The following is a 22,143-nucleotide window of genomic DNA, read 5'->3' on the forward strand; positions in this document are numbered from 1 at the left end:
CCCCACTGAAGTGCTGATTGGCAAATACATTTGAGAAACTACCTGATCCTGGGGAAAGAACCATCTGATCCCTAGTGCTAAAATAATACCTGGTATATGAAAGACACTTAATAAAAATTGTTAAATATTGAATGAATTCAAACATCTATGAGTTTTTTCTAAAACTAAATTATGCAGAAAATTTAAATACCATAACACTCTCTTGCAAAGTGAGGAGGTTAAAAGAAAATAAAATTTAAGAAAACAAAGACAGGTTTGGGCAAAATATGTAATATTCAAACCTACATTATGAAATATATTTACCTCTTTATGTTTTTTAGGTATCTTCCTAATAAGTAATTTTAATTCATATTGTGCTTGCGCTCCTAAATGAATATTATCCAACAAAGTTACCCAACTTTAAAAAGTAAAAATATTGTGGCACCTGGGTGGCTCAGTCAGTTAAGTGTCCGGCTTCCACTAAGCATCCAACTTTGGCTCAGGTCATGATCTCACAGTTCCTGGGCTCGAGCACCACATCAGGCTCTCTGCTGTCAGCACAGAGTTCGCTTCGGATCCTAAGTCCCCCTCCCTGTGCCCCTCCCCCACTCGCATGCATGTGCACACACTCTCTCTCACTCAAAAAAAATTTTTGTTTTAAATTAGAAATATCTAACAATTGCATCCATTTTTACAAAAATTCTTTCATCTAATCAACAATGATTTGTTAAGTCTTATTTACTTTTCAAGGTCTTTGATTAACATTTTCAGAATGCCTTTCAGAATGACAATAAAAAAACAAGTTATCTTTTAAAAACAATTCTAAAAATCCCAAGGCCTTATCAATTTTTCAGAATCACTATGCAAAACTGAGAAGTGATGACCATTTCAAGTATTACCTTGAGAGAGTTATAACAGAAGGAGTTAATTACCTCACATAGAATAACTTTGAGCCAATAAAAAGTACTTATATGGAGTTTCTACTGTCACATGAGGAATTATAAGGAATTTATAGGGTTTCACATATTCCTTTCAGGATGTACTTTAGGAACAATTACTTAGAAAGTGTTTAATTTAAAAAGTATTAACATTAAATTCAAATTCTACAATTTTATTTTATTTTTTTAAAGTTTATTTATTTTGAGAAAGAGCACACGTGAGTCAGGGAGGGGCAGAGAGAGAGAGGGAGAGAGGGAATCCCACCTAGGCTCCATATCCAGAGCGAGCCCCCACACAGGGCTCAATCCCACGACCCTGGGATCATGACCAAAGCCGAAATCAAGACTCAGTTGTTTAACTGTCTGAACCACCCAGGTGCCCCTCAAATTCCCTAATTTTAACTAAAAACTAAAAATTATCCTTTATGAGCATATGTAACATATTGGCATACTAAGCAAAAACATTTCTGATATTAGACATGCCTATGGTTTTTCATCCAGATAATATTTGATTAAGGTTTATTTAGATGAATGGGATAAATGAAACATATTATATAGAAGTAGATAAGACTACTGGAAGTAGTTAAAACAGCCTGAAAGATTCTGCATAGTATAAAGTTCTCATCAAAGTCTGATTAATCCTTTCTAAATCAGAATTTGCTACAGGAAAAAATTAGGTATATTTCACTTGGTCAAAAACTATATGTTTAGATGTCAGGAGATGAGTTTTTCTGATTTAGGAATGGGGGGTGGGGAGGTAGGAAAGAGGGACACCCCAAGCTTTTTCTCCTCTCCTCCCATTTTCTTTTGTTACACTTTTACCTCTATTCTTATGTAAATCTGTTCACTTATAAATTCTAAATTAAATGGTAGTTCTATGTGAAAAGTCAACCTCACTGGTTTACGGTATTTTCTGAATTGCATTACATGTAAATATGAGCAACTGAGTTGAGCTGCAACTGTGGGTACAGACAATATGTACCCCCACTCATTTACACTACCCAAGAGTAAAATAATCAATCCACTTGACCACTGTGATAACCAAACTATTTCCCCTATATTCACAAAGGATAAAATGGTAATTATCAATGTGCAAATAATGATGTTACTTCAGTGTTTTCAATTCTAAGGATATTGAAATGGTAACCATAGAGTGTTCAATTCAAGATACATTGTCCAACAATGTCCAACAACAGCAAAACAATTCTTATTGAAAATATTGGAGATATTATTATGTAACAACATATTCACCATTTCCTGGAAGAAAAAAAACACAGGCCTACTTTTAGTTCCCAGTGTAGGATTTAACTTCAATGGTATATAAATGCACATTTATATACACTACTAGTGACATTCATTCATCCAACCAACTGTTAATAAACAAAGGCTCCTAACACCATGGTATTGTGCTGGTTTGGGAAATATAAAGTTGGCAGGCTACAGGGTTTATCTCCTAAGAGAAGAAATCATACATGCAAACGGTCCTACTGAATCATTTATACTTGCTATGAATACAAACTACAATATATACAAAATTTTAGAAAATCAAATCCGATAACATATAAAAGGAAGCACACTGAGTTCAAGTGGGGTTTCTCCCAAAAATATAAATAAGATTGGTTTAACATTTGAAATTGACTGATGAAATACAACATATCAATGAAATTCATCATACCATCTCAATAGATGCAGAAAAAGCATTTGACAAAATTAAATATTCATTCCTGATAAAACTCAAAGGAAACTAAGAATAGAAGAACAATTCTTCAACCTGAAAAGGGCATCTATGAAAAACCTACAGTTAATATCTTGTATAATGGTGAAAGACTGAATGCTTGTCTCCCTAAGATCAGGAATAATCAAAGGATATCCACTCTTACCACTTCTATTCAAAATTGTGTCTGAAGGTTCTAGCTAGGGCAATGTGGTTTTAAGGCAAGAATAAGAGATAAAAGGTCTTCATATTTCAAGGAAAAATGAAAACTTTCTTCATTTATAGACAACATGGCTGTCTATGCAGAAAATGCCAAAGAATCTTACAAAAACAAGTAATCTCTAAGTGAGTTTAAAAAATTGCAGGATACAAATTTAATATGCAAAAAAAGAACTGTATTTCTGTATACTACTAATGAACAACTAGAAATTGAAATTTAAACCCCAAAATCTTAGTATTTATGATGGTACCACAAAACACAAAATGCTTAGGAATAAATCTAACAAAATAAATGTAAGACTTATATGTTGAGAACTACAAAACTCTGATGAAAGAAATGAAAGAAAAAGTGGAGATGGAGAGCTATACCATGTTGAAGGATGGAAGCATCCAGTCTCTCCAATTCTGATCCATAAAGTCCACATAACCCTAATAAAAATCCCAGCTGGATTTTTTTTTTTTTTTGGCAGAAATCAACATACTTAATCAAGTAACCCACACAACAGAATATTACTCAGTAATAAAAAGGGAATAAGTTACCAATATAAGCAACAACATGGATAAATCTCAAAAGCATGCTAGGTCAAAGAAGTCAGACTCAAAACCTACTTATTATATGATTCCATTTATATGACATATGAGAAAAGTCAAAACTGTAGGGACAAAAAATAAATCAGTGGTTACCAGGAAGCTAGAAGTCGTAGGAGGGGTTCACCATTAGTGGATGGAGAATTCTGAGGGATGATAAAATTGTTCCACATCCTGATTCTAGGTGTTATTATGCAACTGTTTGCATCTGTCAAAACTCAAGGAACCCTCATTAAAAATTGTGTATTTTACTGTATATACTCAATTTTTTTTAAAAAAAATCACTGTTTAGTAAATAGACAAGGTATAAAGAGAAAATATAAAGTATATATCTGATTTGTATTCAGAATATTTAAATAACTCTCCAAGTCAATAATATAAATAATTCCTTTTAAAAAATGGACAACAGATAGGAGCATATACTTCACACAAAATGGGACAGCCACTTTGTAAAAGTTTGGCAGTTTCTTATAAAGTCAAAGCTACATTTACTATATATATAAGAAACAAATCCCATTCCTAACTATTTACTCAAGAGAAATGAAAATATGCTTACCCAGACTTGTACTCAAATGTTCATATAATTTATAATCAGAAAAACCATAAGCTGGAAACAACCCACCTGTCCACCAATTGCTGAATGAATGAACAAACTGGTCTAGCTATATGATGAAATACTACTCAGCAACAAAAAGAACTGATGCTCATACAGCAATGAGAACAAACCTGAAAAGCACTATGCCAAGTCAAAGAGTGCAGTCACAAAGGTCTACATACTGTATGGTTCCATTTGCATGGCATTCTGAAAATAGCAAAAGTACAATGACATAAATCAGATTACTGGTTGCTAAGGTCCGAGATGGGGAAAAAAGAATTGACTTCAAAGGAGTATAAGGGGCCTTTCTGGGGAGTAATGTAAATGTTCTTTATCAAAAAATTTTGGTGATACTTAACATAATTGTATACATTTGTCAAATGCATGGAATTTCATATTAAATATTGGGGAATTTTATTATGTTTAAAGTGCACCTTTCCTACACCTCCATAGGTTTTCTTGATACCTACAGAACAATCAGAAAATGTTTTTAATTATTTTAAATCCCATTGCCCAGGGACATTAACCATTATTAGCATTGATATACAGCACCCAGGATATTTTTCAACATAACTTTTGATTCAATTATAACTTTAACTTTTGGTCAAAACTAAAATAGGATTCAGATCTTTTACACTGTTCAGGAGTCTCCATTTTTTCAGTTCCAAAATATATCACAAATATACTTATATTTCAGTAAATACACTGTGCACATTAAAAAAGAAAAACAGTTCATGCTATGCTTCTCCTAGTTGTAAGTGAACACCAAGAATTCTTTCTGCATAATGTCTTTTTATTGCCATTAAATCTTTCAACATTTGCAAAACTTGTTTGTATTACCATATACTTTAATTTAATTCTTGTCTTGGATTCTCTAAGGAATGTATTTTCTAGTTTTGCTAAATAAAACTCAAAGAAATCTTTTGTAAAAATAGAATAAAATCCTAACCGTTATGGGATGACAAGAGAAAAAATAACAGTCAACATTAAATAAACATTAATGAAACAACTTTTGGGAAGAGAGAGGATTATTTGTTGATTTGTTACCATCAACTCTTTGTAAATTTAGGGGAAGATGCTATACTCACACACAAAAAGGGCTACTCTATTTAAACAGTTTTTTTTTTTTTTTATTATGAAAGAAAAAAGAAACCCCAGGGTCTAAAATGTAATGAGTGATCCTATTAGTTCCACCAGACTAAAATCATACAGTCTACGTATGTGGTCTTTTCAGCCACATCTGTCATGAACCATTTTTACATCACAAAATGCAAAATACTGAGCACTGATTTACTAGATGAGACCTGGGAAAGAATTCGTCATTTGATTTTTTCCCTAAAAGAAAAATTGGCTCACAGGAAGACAGGTGACAGTTCTTTGCAGAGCATACTCAGAACTTAACACATTTTAGAATCAAATCTTAATATAACCTAAGCAACAAAGAGAAAACCATAATGAAATAGAGGATGAAATAAAATAGAAAAACAAAAGAAATCTCAATGATGGCTTTCTTAAAACTCAGATACTTTTCTTGGCTAGGAGACATGGATTAACTGTTAAAAATAATTATGATGTGTGTAAATGTATAAAAGGGCTCACCACATAGTAAATGCTCAATAAATGGCACTCTGATTAATTTTAAGTACTTCATGAAACACATTTTTGTTAAGCATTTTATATACTGATCTGATTTTCCCCCTTTCAAAAGCTTGCAGTTACACTAAAATGGAATTTTTTTTTAATATAGAATGTATAGTACAGAAGAGTTTTGAATTCATTATTTCCTTGACTTATCTGAAATCTGCACTAGTCGCTTTTTGGTAAATTTCTTTATATAGTGTTATTTTACTCATATTAAAAAAAAAAAAAAGACCTATAATTTCCCTTATAGGAAAAGGTCTACTATCATTCCAATTTTTTAATGGCTTAAATTAAAAAATATTAAAAGGTGATTAATAAGAAAAAAAAACCTCATTACATGATTCTGCTTTAGGTAAATTACTGACAATTATTCTAAAACCACTGAAAGAGAAACTGCACACTTGACATATAAACAAACATCCAAATCTTATACACTTGTCAGTCTTTCAATAATGAAGTCTGGGGAAAAATAAATTCACAGACACCCAAGTGAATTGGCAACTGTAAGTGACAGAAGCCCTTCTAAATCCTCTGTTTACACTGGGGATTAGTGGAGTAGATTTTGAGTTGCAAACTGAACAGTCCATGGTCAAGGGAACCTGCTCCCTGTCAGCCCGCAGGGCATAAGGACAAAGCATGGTCCTGGTAGGAAGTGACCCATAAACATATTCCTACCCAGGATTTATACAAAGCCAGTCTGCCTCACAGAAACTCCATATGACCATTAACTGGCCTGCATGGCCTGCCAGGAGGCCTAATTACAGGTCTACAGAGCCCAATAACAAAAGCTGAAGGGCTTTAGCCTAGGGATGATCTGCTTTATACTGACTTGAGAGAGTCCATATAGAGGACCCCAAAGAAAGAGGTTTAGCTTTAAAATTCTCCCCAGAGATCCAGCATTGTACTCGAGTCTAGAAAGCCCACATGCAACATACTTCAGCTAGGCTTAAACATACCACCCTCTCAAAATTAACATTCAACTACTGTCTGCTTAACATCTGCTCAAACATGGCAAGTTGCTGTGATATTGTTAGACTCTAGCTGATAGCTTTCTTCTTACTAAATATTATTAAGGATAAATAATAGTCATTCAAATATAAATGTGTAACCAATGCTAAAACAAATAACTTATGCTTTTTAAATGCAATTTACTTAATGATTCTTTTTAGGAAGTACTACTTTATATCTTTTGAGTTAACACAAAGCCAAAAATCATGTTCATTATTGGAAATTGGAAGTTAAATTAACATTATCAACTTGATTTTACATAAAAGCTAATAAATTTTATGTGAATTTCTGAAATTTGCAGAAACCGTATTTGATGAAAAAAAGGTTTAACCAATGCTCAAGTCAATTAAACTATTTAAAGTTTTATTCATTTGTTTCTGTTTTTACATTTGCTGGTAGGAGGAGAATGTTTGGTTCAATGTCTCTTCCTTAACTACATCATCACTGTGGTGATGCCATAAAAAAACTACTCCTACTCTCTAACGATTATAGAACCCTCAGTTACATATTAGGTGCTGTTCTAGACACTTTATTACATTAATTTATTTAGTTCTCATAAAAATTCTAAAGGTACATATTATTCCCATTTCATAAATGAAAAAAACTACAGTCCAGCAGGCTTTACCGACTCTCCCATGGATTTACAAGTAAATAATGGAGCTGGGAATGGTACCCAGGCCATCTGACTTGAGAACTTAACTACTACACTATACTATATTGCCTTTGATATCAATTGCTAACATTTACTGAATACTTACTATGTACCAGGTACTGTTCGAAGTGTTTTACAAATGGTACCTCATTTAAGCTCTTATAACAACAAACCCATTGGTTATGTACTATTAATATCTCCACTTTATAAATGAGGACACTAAAGGAGACTACCAAAGGAGACTACAGGGGAAGTGATCCGCCAAAACTCACAAAGTTAGTTACAGAGGCCAAGTATGAATCTAGACTGCCAACATACTATCAAGCAGAAGCCTACATGGGGAAAAAAGAGGTATGAAAACTATTTTATGAAATACAAATTAACTTTTTACCACTTGCTCTGTTTTTTAGGTCTGTCCTACATGAAAAATGTTCTCACAATACATCAGCCTATTTCTCAGAGTCATAGATCGGTGGTCAGAAACTTACAGAGCAAAACCTCTCTGCTGGTTTTAAGTCAGGGTAGCAGAACGGTTGTCTATGCCCCTTGGAAATGGTGCTACATTTTCATGGCAAACTCAGAATCAGAAATATTTACAGTTAGACTGGACTTTAGAAAAGCACTGGGAGTTCTAAGATCACATGCCTATGAAGAGAAAGGGTTAGGAACAGGCTTCTAGGTACTTAATGGGTAGCTAAAAGCATAACGTCTAAATTTAACATGGAGCAGAAGAACTGGGATGAAATGAGGCACTTATGACTTATTCCTAAGCATAGCTCCTTCCCTGGACATATTGTGCCCATGTGTGTAACTCATCTGTGTTTCACAATACTCAACCAGCTTGTATCCCAGCAAGGGTAACTGAAATGCAAGTCCCTAGTTAGGCTGAAGACCAAAACATTGGTGATTATACAACACTACCCTGGGTTTTTCAAAATTATCAGAAATTTTGCTATTATGAGCACTCTTAACAATTATGAAAAATAACATTTTTCTGACTCATACTTTACTAATTCTTATTATCAATTAGAAAAAACTCATTTCAGAATCAAAGGCTTACATGAGGATAGAAATTATTTTATTGTAAGGTAACTATAGCACTACACCTAACAAAACAGAGTATGTATTTGGTAATATTTTCCACCATCCTTCTTTCTTCCCAACATAACTTAGGGATTTAAACTACGGATAGAAATAGCTCAAGAGTCAGAAATCACTGGACTTGAGTTCTGGTTCTGTCATTCACTAGCTATGTAGTCTTTTACAAATCATTTATGCTTTCCAGATATTTGTAAAATGGAGTTAATTAGCTCTCCATGCTGTGATGTGAGTCAAACGATAAAAGATTTATATGAAAGTGCTTTAAAAACTAGAAAGCAAAACAAAATGGGTTGTAAACATTATTCAGAAAATGAAATATTACACAGAGATTTTCTGATGAAGGTGATTTACCATTCATGCACTAAAGGAAATTGCTATTTTTTCTTAAAACATTAGAGATATAATTTTAAAGGCTGCTTGTGTCAATAACTCTATTACAAGTAAAATATTAAAAAGATTTTAGAGAACAACGTGTCTTATAACCAGGTTGTAAGAAGTGTCATCTTTTCATACTGATAAAAAATATTTACATTTTGGAAAAAAATTCTCTCCTCTAAATTCTTCTTCAGACCTACAAACACGTATGGCATAAGATGCTACTGTGTTTTTGCAGAAAACCCAAATAATGTTTGGACTGCCACTAACATGTCAAACACTAGTGAGAGCAAAAGAGACAAGTCTTATCTTCCTTCTTTCTCCTCTGTGATAATCAAGTTTCATTATCTTTTCTGTCATGCACTATCTTAAAGTTTAAGATTAAAAAGTCAGATTATTGGCCAATATCTTCTACTTTAGAAGCCAGATAATTTCTTGTGTATTTATTTTAAATCCATCAAGCTGGTTAAAATGAGCATAGCAGCATTAAAAGGTTTACTTTTCAGTTACTTCCAGATTATTTGTTTCTTCACAATGACCTGTTCACCAATGATTAACAGCTGGAATCTTATTTGGCATAGTACCACTCACTACAGGTGCTGTTAAAACTGTTGGAAAAGACTTATAAACTTTAGATCTGGTTCCTGGTCTTCATCATGTTCATTATTTCATTGGAAAAGTAAATTCAACACTTATGAAATAATTAAATATTAGTATCAGCCATATGTAAGTAAATATCAGCATAAATGGTATGCACAAACAAGGACAGAAAGATTTCAAAAAAGAAGAGAAAGATTATGTGCTGGAATGGTCACAAAACTTATGTGGAAATTTTGAGATTCGTTTTGAAGTGCTTAGAGGTGGAAGAGGAAAGAGGAAGTCATTTCCAGAAGAGAAAAAAAATCATGAGCAAGGATTCATAGGTAGAAAAGAATGAGTAACTCAAAGAATAATGAGAAGAAGTTCAGAAATGAATTCTAATAAATACAGAAAAACCTGTGGCTCCACCATACAGAAAGAACCTTGGAACCTTAAACACAGAAGTGTAAAATTGATTTTTTAAGCCACTGAGGGCCAGTGACTAATTTTGAGCAAAGTAATATCATCACCAAATGGTGGCTGAGAAAGAATCATTTAGCAGTGGTAATCACAAAAAACAATGTGGAAATAAACATTTCCTGGTGGCTACCATTTGCCAGGCTCCGAACTAGGTGCTTCACGTATCATATTTATCTTCAAAAAAACCCTACAAGGTAGTTATTATCCTCCCCCTTTACAAGTGAGTAAATTATGGTACAGAGAAGTCCCCAAAACTAAATACTTTCAAATAGGCAACTTAAATGTGTGACAAGGCTTAGTTGAAACAATAGGGGACTATACTGCTATAGTATAGCAATATACTATATATATTGCTGATGAACACGTAATATCCTTCAGACACTGTGGAAAAGTTTGGTGGTTTCTCAAAAAGTTACACATAGAATTCCCAATGTACACTCCTAGGTATATAACACCCCAAATTACAAACAGGTACTCAAGCAAGTACATGTATATGCATGTTCATAGCAATACTATTTACAACAGTCAAAAGGCGGAAGTAACACAAATTTCCATCAATACAAATGGATAAATAAATGGTGTACATGGATACAATGGAATATTATTCAGCCATAAAAAGGAATAAAATACTGACACATGCTACAATGTGGCTGTACCTCCAAAACATTATGCTAAGAAGCTGACATACGAAGCTATACAGTGTGTAAGTCCATTTATATATATCCAGAATAGATAAATCCACAGAAACAGAAGGCAGATTGGTGAATGCAAGGAGCAGGTGTCCAGGAGTGGAGAGAAACTGCTTCATAGGTAAGAGGTTTTACTTTGGAGTGTTGAGAACGTTTTGGAAGTAGAGAGAGGTGGTAGTTATACAGCCCTGTAAATGTATTTAATGCCACTGAATTGTTCACTTTAAACAATTACGATTAATTTTATATTAATTTTATGTGAATTTCACCTTAATAAATTACTTTTTTTAAAAATAGAGAACTATGGCAAAGTAGAAAATACACATGTCTGTCATGTTCCATTTCTTTTTTTTAAACTATGTTTTGTAGAACCAATAAACATCAAACTGCTCACAGTCAAACTGCTCAAGGTAAGCAGTACGAGTAGGCTTAGAACTCTTCCACTATTTGCTACCATCTCTGGAGAAGAGAACTGAAGAGACCATTGGGAAGTTAGGGATTAACCTCTGGCTGGTATCTTTGGCATCTAGACTAAGGAGATGGCAGTGGGAAAGATAATAAAGGGATACATATAAAAAATGTTTCAAAATAAGATCATTCGAGGTGAATGACTGCCTAGTAAGAAGTCAAAGGTAAAAATTTCAAAGTTTTGTATCTTAATAAGTGAGAGAATGGTAAAAGCATTTTTAAAAAGGAAAGGAAGAAAGCAAAGGGTTAATAGGATTGACTCACTATCACAGGGTAAGCCATTAGCTGAGGTTATAACTTAAAGATTGAATCTTACAAATTTATACAATTCTGCAATCTTCTGTGTCCTACTGCCATTTGAAAATGACAAAAAAGCAATCTTAGATAAAACCTTAACTTCACATCACCTCTGAACTAAACGTTAAACAACAGACACGAAAGTTGGTTGTAACTGCAATTTAGTAATAGACATGAGAAACGATTCTATCTAAATCTGAAGATTTAGCATAACAAAGTACAAATATATGGTTTAATGTATAAAAATATGGTTGTAACAAATACAATAAGATCTGTGACTTCAAATTCATGTTTGGTATAAACCAAACATGCATGATACCTTACATTTTGCTTAAATATTATTTTTACTCATACATATGTCTTTCAAAATCATACCACTAATAATTGTTGCCAAATGTTCTAAACATATTTTAATTCCAAACCAATAACATTATTAACATTCACTCATAAATCAATAACAATGCAATGGTTACATATTGCATTTTCTGGGACCTATAGTTAGAATAAAGGACTAAGCACAGAAGGATTTCTTTATAGACGAACCTTATCTACCAGACTATAGTAAAGCTGAAATGAATCCTGTCTCAAGAATCTAACATACAGCCTTAAGTCTTTTCTTGTACTCGATTTTATGGCCCCAAAGTCAAGGATGTTTTCCCTGAGAACTCAAGTAAACTTCAATGTGACAAAATGGGTGCTACCAGCCCTTCCTGTCCGGGAACCTCACTCTTATGACTAGGCTGGATTTTAACTGCAAGACTTCCAGAATGAGCTCAAGTTGGTCTTATTCCCCCTTCCTTTATTTTATTTATTTGCTTGCTTTAAGTAATACAGTGAACACCTTAAATTCTTCACTGAAGGAAATCTAGAACTTTGATAGTAAGTTCTAGATTTGCTTATATGCTCCTCTCCTATCCATCTATCTACTTCCCCTCTTCAAGGCCACAAGTTCTCATTAAAAGCAATACTGGATGTTTCTCAAAGGGGTATAATATGTTATATCATATTATAAAGCAATATATTCATAGAATTGGCATCAAAAGGCCAAGTCTGGTTAAAATATTTACTTAATCAGTGGAAACATAAAGTAGCACAGTCCTTTTATAAAACAATTTAGCAAAAATGCATAAAAAGCCAGTCTAAATATTAATACCCTCTAACCTTATAAACTCATTTCTATAGTAATCAATCCCAAGAAACCTATCTAAAATATATAAAACACAATTTGTAACAGGATGTGTACCACAGTGTTATTGATAAGAGGGAAACGCTGGGGACAACACGTTATTAAGTACAGAAGAAAATTATTAAGTAAATAATGCTACATCTAGCTAATGCATTGCTTATCCAGACTAATGTAAGTTTTTTAAATTTGTAAATTGTCATAATATTTTTAATGTTTCTCAAATTCACGCAACCTAACTCTTTATCGACAATAGAATTTAGAAAGTTAAATTAAAATATGTGGGGTGACAGCTGGGACCAATATAAGTAAGTTCAACACTATGAAGTTTGGACCCTAAGATCTGTTTTATAATAGGCTTCAAAATCCTATTAAAAGATAAAGATAACTGTATAAAACTATGAAATGAAATTCTTTATAATTGTATTAATGGAAACAAATATTTTCTGAACTAAGCAACATAAATATTGTCTTTAAAACAAAAGTTTGTCCATACTCAAATTATGAACTGGCAGTAATTTTTCAAAGCAAAATGCTACTGAAGAATTAAAGAATCGATGTATATTATGTAAATGATAGAGAATCATATTAACTAGCTTAATCTTACAGCATATTTGAGTCAAAATATGAAAAACCAGATAGCAAGCAAAATTATAATACTATGTAGAAACTGTAATTTCCACATAATTAAAGATAAAATGAGTAAGATTAATACATAAAATATAAATGACTTAAAATTAAAAAAAATTATTTTAATGTTTATTTATTTTTGAGAGGGGAGACAGAGTGCGAGCAGGGGAGGGGCAGAGAGAGAGAGGGACAGACTCCAAAGCAGGCTCCAGGCTCTGAGCTGTCAGCACAGAGCCCCAGGTGGGGCTTGAACCCACAGACTGTGAGATCATGACCTGAACTAAAGTCAGCTGCTTAACCAACTGAGCCACCCAGGCTCCCCTCCCTCCATTTTTTTTTAATGTTTATTTATTTTTGAGAGAGACAGAGTGTGAGCAAGGGAGGGGCAAAGAGAGGGGGAGACACAGAATCCAAAGTAGGCTCCAGGCTCAGAGCTGTCAGCACAGAGCCTGACGTGGGGCTCGAACCCATGAACTGTGAGATTATGACCTGGGCTGAAGTCGGACGCTTAACTGACTGAGCCACCCGGGTGTCCCTGAATGACTTTTAAAGTAATATGGAGAGTTACAAAGACTCACAAATATTATTAAGTTTTATCCTTTTATTATAAGTTACTTCTATTAGTGATTTATGAAGCTAGTATATCATGTGTTCCCAATCTTTAGACTGTAGACACTCTGGGGCTAATGCAAGAAATCTCTGAATCAATATGCACATATGTATTTTCTCAATGAGTACTAAAAATACAACTACTATCATTTGGTAGTCTGAAATTACTTTTATGTTAAAATAGAATTCTCATTTTCCAATTGGAAATTATACACTCTTTACAGATCTTTAAAAAGTAAATAATTATAACAAATATGTACTACTTTGGTTATATCATTCTAATCCTACCTCATGCTTAATCTTGACAACTTGTTTAAATATGTTACATACATTTTGAAGAGCACGTTAAGATTCAAAATAATATCAGTACTTAGAAAAGATAACATTAATCTTTTACATTTTTTAAGAAGGTAAAATATTTAATGTCTACATGAATCTGAGGATTATGTATAAAATCAAAGTCACAGCATTATTGTATCATTGAAAAATAAGACATACAGTATTTTAACATTAGATGGTATCCAGAACAGTTCATTGAGTTAGTCCAATGGAAATGGAGAAATTACTAAATTATACTTATCTTGTTTTCCTCAACAATGAAAACCTTGATCTAAAACTCCCACTTTCTACAAAAGTTAAACCAAAACAGATCATAGTCTTAAATGTAAAAGTATAAAACTTTTAGAAGAAAACACAGGAGGATGTTTTGTGATGTGGGGCTAGGTGAAGAATTCTTAAACATGCCACCAAAAGCACAGTCCACGGAAGACAAAAATCAATAAATTGAACTGCCTCAAAACTGAAACTAAAATTAAAGTCAATTTTATAAGTAAAAATATAAAGAATGACCTTTTAGCATTATACTCTATACAGCAGTCGATACTTCATGTAAAATATGGCCATACATATAACCCAGATTTCACAAATTTGTGAGGACATATGAAAACAGGTGTTTTTTTCTTTGACCCACCTGTAAGCATGTCAGTATTTATTTAGTACGTTTTCATTTAAATAAAGTTAATCATGAGCACTTACCAGCAGCTTCAAGAACCAGCTGTAGTCTGGCTTTGGCCTGTTCGGCTGGTGGCTAAAAGTCAACCATAAAAGACATTTACAGGTCAGTTTTAATATATGGAGCTTTAAATTAATGTATTACTATGCAAACATCAGAAAATTTAGAAGACTTTATCATAACAGATATTAATATCCATCCAACATCTTAATAAAACTCCATCACAGCAGCTCTACCAATCTACTCTCTCACTGTAGTAATTGAATCACACTTTTCATTAACATGATGGAAGAATTTCTTTCTTTCTTTCTTTTTTTTTTTTTTTTTTACTGGAAAAGGTTTTGTTAGTACCCAACATCAATCTGCAATAGCCTAAATCAGCACCTAAATCAGTACCAATCAGCATTAGCCTAAATAACTACAATTGAATAATGAGGCAAAACCTACATATATTTAAAAACATATTATCAAGCTCTGTTTTTTTTTTGTTTTTGTTTTTGTTTTGCATATGGAAACGTGCAAAGTGACCTATCGGAATTTAAGTAACAACTTGATATTTCAGGCAAGTCATATCCAAAAACCAAATTTTTTTCTGCTTTCCTATTTGAAAGGGGCAACTGTGATGATGATGTGATTTACAAGCTTTCAATTCCTACCAAATGTCCTCAAGTTGTTTTCTCAATGGACTTTGATTCAACACAGTTGATAATGTTGAAATTAACCTTACTTGCCTACCAGTGACCTTATTTTGAGATTTTCAGATTAATGTGTTGATGGTATATAAGATAACATGGGTTGTAGCAGGTTATGAGTTATGAATTTTCATGAAGGACCTGTTAAAAACTTTTGTTAGGTTTAGTTATTTATTTTGAGAGAGCAAGAGAGAGAGAGAGAGAGAGAGAGAGAGAGAGAGAGAGAGAGGGAGGATGAGCAGGGGAGGGGCAGAGAGAGAATCCCAAGCAGGCTCTGTGCTGTCAGCATGGAGCCCAATGCGGGGCTGGAACCCACGAACCATGAGATCATGACCTGAGCTGAATCAAGAGTCAGACACTTAATCAAATGAACCATCCAGGCACTCCATAAAACCTGTTTAACACTTGAGACTATACTTTACCATATATTTATAAAGATGTCAGCAAGTGACTAAATATAAATAACCTCATATATATATATATATATATGATATCATCATTTGAGAATTAACATTTTATAAGATATATTTTTAAATTTCTCTGTGAAAAAATGGTTTGAATGAAAAGACTTACATAATTGGATATAGAAAGAAGATGTCTAAGAATTGTTAACCATTTGAATGGTGCCTCTGAATAAACTGTAAGAAACAGGATGGAAGAGTAGTAGATAAAACAGGAGGAAAGACAGGTAGAGTCTTTCATATCCTAGAACAAGGGGTAACAAACTATGGTCCTAGACCAGTGACCTGGTTTTTTATAAATAAATTTTACTGGAACACAGACATGCCCATTTGTTTACATACTGTCTATAGGTGCTTTTGTGCTTAGTACACCAATAGCAAAGTCAATTTTTTGTGACAGAAAACTTCTGGTCAGCAAAGCCTAAAATATTTACTATCTGGACCTTTAAGGAAAAGTTTGCAGACCTTACCATAGAAAGAGAGACTTAGGAGAATCTAAAACGGTGGTGTGAGGAGATGACATCTGTACTTTGATAAGTCATTCTAGCAATAACTTGATGATGAATTGAAAGGAATGTGACTGGGGGTGAGGAGTGCAGTCAGGAAGGAATTAAAGAATGCCAGGTGACAGATGATGAGGGCCTGAGGTGGAGCAGTGGTGGTGAGGCTGGACAGGAAGAACTAGATTTGAGAAATAATTAACTAGTAACATGAAAGGACTGACTGAATAGGAGAGAAGGAGGAGGTGACAAAAACAGTACTTTATGTCATATGTTAGTAGAGAAAATGTACGTATGGGAGCTTTATGAAGTTACAAAATGTTGAAAATATGTAACATCAAGTTAAACTATCATAGCAAAATATCAATAGAACGTGTGATATCTACTGAATATAATCTAAGAGTTATAAACTAAACTGCCGATGGGGGCCAAGCAGTTAATACAATTATTTATGATGATGAGAGGCAAAAGACATTTGGCCTCAGTCATCAGAGAGTACTGTGAGGGTGCAGAACAGTGGAGCACATGGCCTAGCGAAAGGAAGCGGCTAATAATCAGCACCTACTCACTGCTATCATACAGAAATGCAACCCAAAGCTACGAAATTTCTTGATTTTTCATGAGACTTTAAGTTTCCATAAAGACCAATACTATGTGGAACAAAGAATACTTCTAAAAGCCAGGTTCAATCCCAAAACAGTTTGTGACCTCTGCCATCTACTTAATACACATAGTAGAAACGTGACACTCTGTGCAATATAACATAACTAGAATGGCATGAAGGAAATGATATTCTGACTAGCAGGTCCCAAGCAAGCTAAGAATTATGAAGCATACATTTCAGAGTGTCCTAGAAAGCAGTGTCCTTTGATAGAAAAATGTTAGGCACTTTATGGTGAAGATATTTCATGGGGAAGTTTCATGTATTTCACAAGGGAAGATTATTTTTAACAATTAAGAAATATTTAAGACACAGAAAAATACACAGAATGATGAATACCCACATCCAAGAAAAAAATTAATATTGTTGTAGTCTCCTACCGTACAAACCCCCCTCCATGGCGGCTCCCTCCCTCCTCCATTTATAACCTCTGTCTTGAAAATATGGTAATTACCATTCCTAAAGAAAGATGATTGATGTTTCTGATAAAAACACCTGTTAAGACATATTTATATTTTCATTAATTTCTCTAACAATCTATAATATAGGATTCATATTCAAAGATAAAGAAAACCAGTTTAGTAACTTGCTTCTACTATACATGACAGATTGAAATTAAGACCTTCTGACTCCAAATTTCAGGATCCTTCTAACTAAATCACTAGGACAGTCATGAAGTCAAAGCAATTAATTCCATAGATATAAAAGCAAAAGAATGAATTTTTAATTCTGTTCAAAAGAAAAATCTGTCCAAAATAATACATTTGTCCCAGCAGATGGAATACGAGGACATTCTAAATACATTTGCCTATACAAATGTAACTTGCAAAATTTTATTTGTGAAATACAGGGATCATCTTCAACTGTGGGGAGAAATACATTGTTGGATTCATCAGACTTTTGAAATTTGTATTTTATAAATATTTTTATTCTTATAAATATTAAATATTAGGTATCGTCATACTAACTGGTTTAGAATGAAAATATCTTTATGGGCTTGGGTTCCAAAATTTCTAATGCTTTACTTATTTTAGAGTATATTACAGTTCAGGGATTAGTGTGAATTCCATCTAAAATTGGTTTTATTTTATTGATTTTTTATTCAGATTTTATTCAGAACCAGAAATCAAATCTTACTCAATAAGCAATAATATAACACCAAATAGAAATGCATGTAATATAGCAATTTTGCAATATAAGAATTGTAAAATGAGGGCATAATTAAGAACACAGTTTCACAATTATATTGTGTGAAACAAACTTTTGGATAAAAAATTGTATTCCATTAAAAAATAGTATTCCATTAAAAATAATATTCCTCACATCAAATTTAGTAGTGCATAATTAGATAAACAAATATTACCAAAACTGAATTATGGAGAATATAACTGTGGTCCCCTCAAAAAATTTTAGCATTAACATTAACAGAACAGTAAGAACAGTATGAACTTATGCTTCTTTTTTAAAGGTATATTAAAGTTAAAACATTATTATGGTATTATATCACAAAAAATAAATTAGTAGGTATTGTACCATAATTTTAGCTTACTTAAAGAAAACTGTACTTCTGCTAGAAATTCTTATATAGGGCTTAAAATTCTAAATTAGTAGTGGTCTTTTGGATGCCTAGGTGGCTCAGTTGGTTGAATGTCCAACTTCAGCTCACAGTGCATGAATTCAAGTCCCACATGGGCTCACTGCTGTCAGCGTGGAGCCTGCTTTGAATCCTCTGTCCCCCTCTCTGTCTCATGCTCTCAAAAATAAACAAAAACATTAAAAAAAAAAATAGTGGTCTTTCAGTGGGGGAGAAGGGTTTGGTAGTCTTTCTGTTGCCATGAATTCTCCAGAACTACCCTGCTCACTTCCCTCCCCTTGATAGCCACATATACTTACTTACTCCATTTAGTTACTACTCCTAGTTTCATAGAAGACTATTTTCTTAAGATGAAACAAATGCTCCTGAAACTGAAAGCTAAGTCAGTCACTTGATGGCTGTGGAGGTGACCATCTTCAATGTCTAGACTTTTTCCCTTGACTTTGGACTTATTCGCATTTAGTCCAATCCCCTGAGTTCCTTAAAGACACCATGTCTAGAATCTCAAGATAGTGCCAAAACTAGCATTCCAAACCAGCACAATCTTTTGATTCATGTATATATATATAATATAAATATAAAACAAGAAGCAGAGAAGCAAGCCTATCCTTACATAAACCAGTTTATACACTAAACTATTTAAACTCTTTGTTCACCCTTCACATTTCCATTCATATTCAGCTCCCTGAACCCCTGGCCACCACTATGGAAATTCTGGGGGCTGATGAAACAAGAGCGATTCCAGCTGCCAACAACACTTTTCGGTGCTGTTAAGAACAGGGAAGTAAAAAGTCTGAAAGAAACACTGTGGCTGAACTAAGAGAGAACTCAAACTTGGAAAATAAATTAAACTAGCAACATTATGCAAAATCAAAATTAAGGCTGGATTATATGGTTTTCAGCTATCTCTCTCATTTTAAATCATCATATGCTCTTTTTATATAAAAAAATAACCAGAGAGCAAATTCTGGAAAGATGGTAAATAGGTGTTTACTCTTTAAGAAATTACCAAACTGTGGGGCGCCTGGGTGGCTCAGTTGGTTGAGTGTCCGACTTCAGCTCAGGTCATGATCTTGCAGTCCCTGGGTTTGAGCCCCATGTTGGGCTCTATGCTGACAGTTCAGAGCCTGGAGCCTGCTTCAATTTCTGTGTGTGTGTATGTCTCTTTCTCTCTCTGCACACCTCCCACCCCAGCTTGTGCTCTGTCTCTGTCTAAAAAATAAACATTAAAAAAAATTAAAAGAAAAAAAAATTACCAAACTGTTTCCAAAATGGTTTTATATTCCCACAAGCAGAGTTCTAGCTGCTCTCCATCCTTGTCATGACACAGTACAGTCAGCCTTTTTAATTTCAAAATTCTAATAGTGGTTTTAAGCTTACTGTGGTTTTAATCTATGTTTCCGTAATGATTAATGGTGTTGAACGTCTTTTCATGTGTTCGTTATCCTTATTTTTCCTTGGAAAAATGAATGTTCAAAATGCCAATTTTTCGTTGGATTGTTTTCTTATTATTGAATTTTCAGAGTTCTTAATTATAATGAAAATAATTTTTCATACATGAGGCTTACACATCATCTATACATACAAGCATGTGCATGCATATACACACTAAATTACATATTTATGTTTATTTTCTGAATAAAGCTCCCACTCTCGTTGAGTGGCTTATTTTTTCATCATCTTAAGAGTATCTTTCAAAGAAGCAGAAGTTCTTAATTTTCATGAAGTCCGACTCATTAATTTCTTCTTTTATGAATCATGCTTTTGTGGTATTATATCTAAGAAATCTTTACCTAACCCCAATTCATAAAGTTCTGTCCTGAGCTTATACCTAGAAGTTTTACAGTTAACTTAATTTCTATATAAGTGCAGCACTGAAAAACATTAAAAAATTTTTTTGATATATTGTCGTGCAATAGTTTCAGCACCATTTGTGGAAAAGACCATCATTTTCCATGCAATCATCTTTGTGCCTCTGTTAACAATCAACTGGATGTATATATATCTGTCTACTTTTAGACTCTCTATTCTGTCCCACTGATCTGTCAGTCTTAATACCAATACTACCCTGTGGTGTTACTACAGTTTTACATTAGCTCTTGATTACTATAGCTTTGTATTAGCTCTTGAAATCAGGTAGAATAATTCTCCAATCTTTTTCTTCATTTTCAAAGTAGTTTTGGCTCTTCTAGCTCTTTTGCATCCCCTATTTTATTTATTTTTTGCATCCCTATTTTAGAATAAGCTTATCTTATTCTAAAAAATAAGCATCCTAGGATTTTGCATGGAATTGCACTGAATCTACATGTCAATTTGGAAGAAAGGACTTCTTAACAGTACTACTTATTTAACAATACTACCTTTTAGTCTGGTATATTCTTTTCCATCATTTTTGCTTCTTGGGGTTTAAATCTCAAATGTGTGCACGTGCATGTGTGTGTGTATGTGTTTAATAGGCAGTACATAGTTGGTCTTGCTTTTTTATGCAATCTGAAAACCTCTGCCTTTCAAGTGGCATGTTTAGACCAATTTACACTTAATGTAATTATTAATCTACCACATGCTATTTGTTCTCTATTTGTCCCATCTGTTGTTTGCTCCTTTTTTCTTCTTTTTATGCCTTCTCTTAGAGCATTTTTATAATTCCGTTTAATATTATTTGTTGGCTTATTAGCTATAACTTTTTGTGTTATTTTGGTTGTTGCTTTAGAGTTTATAATATACATCTTTAATTTATCACCCTCTGTCTTCATTATATTACTTCATATATACTATAAACACCTTACAGGGGCACCTGGGTGCTCGGTTAAGCGTCTGACTTCGGCTCAGGTCATGATCTCATGGTCCATGAGCTCGAGCCCCACATTGGGCTCTGTGCTGTCAGTTCAGAGCCTGAAGCTTGCCTAGGATTCTGTGTCTCCCTCTCTCTCTGCCCCTCCCCTTGCCCCACTCACGCTCTCTCACTCTCTCTCAAAAAAATGAATAAACGTTAAAAAAAATAAAGAAAAAAACCAACCTTACAATAAGATACTCTCATTTATCCCCTTCCAGCCTCTGTATTATTATTGTCATTGCTGTCATATATTGTTATAAACTCCACAATGCACTGTGTTGTTTATGCTTTAAATGCTTATCTTTTAAAGAGTTATATTTATTCACGTAATCACCATTTCCAGTGCTTTCTTTTATGTCAACCCAGTATCTGAAAAGATTTCCTTTGCCATTTCTTGTAGTACAGGAGTTTTGGTGATAAATTCCTTCCAGTTTTGTTTGTCTTAAAAAAACATACAAAACTTCATTTTGGCCTTCACCTATGAAAGATACTCTAGCAGGGAGAATTCTAGGTTTATAAAATTTTTCTACCATTATTAAAAATTTTTTTTTTCTAACGTTTATTTATTATTGAGAGACAGAGAGAGACAGAGCATGAGCAGGGGAGGAGCAGAGAGAGAAGGAGACACAGAATCAGAAGCAGGCT

General features: G+C 33.5%; 1 protein-coding gene across 1 annotated transcript in view; it reads right to left on the minus strand.

Annotated features, from left to right (window-relative positions):
• The window catches only part of RSRC1 (arginine and serine rich coiled-coil 1), a 413,183-nt gene that overhangs the window by 159,390 nt on the left and 231,650 nt on the right, over positions 1 to 22,143 (minus strand). The window contains exon 6 of the mRNA XM_049629645.1: positions 14,781 to 14,832. Coding sequence (XP_049485602.1) covers positions 14,781 to 14,832 — 52 coding nt within the window. The remainder of the gene's footprint in view (positions 1 to 14,780; positions 14,833 to 22,143) is intronic.

This window comes from Panthera uncia, chromosome C2 (genome assembly GCF_023721935.1).
Source record: "Panthera uncia isolate 11264 chromosome C2, Puncia_PCG_1.0, whole genome shotgun sequence".
In the NCBI taxonomy this organism is placed as follows: Eukaryota; Metazoa; Chordata; class Mammalia; order Carnivora; family Felidae; genus Panthera; species Panthera uncia.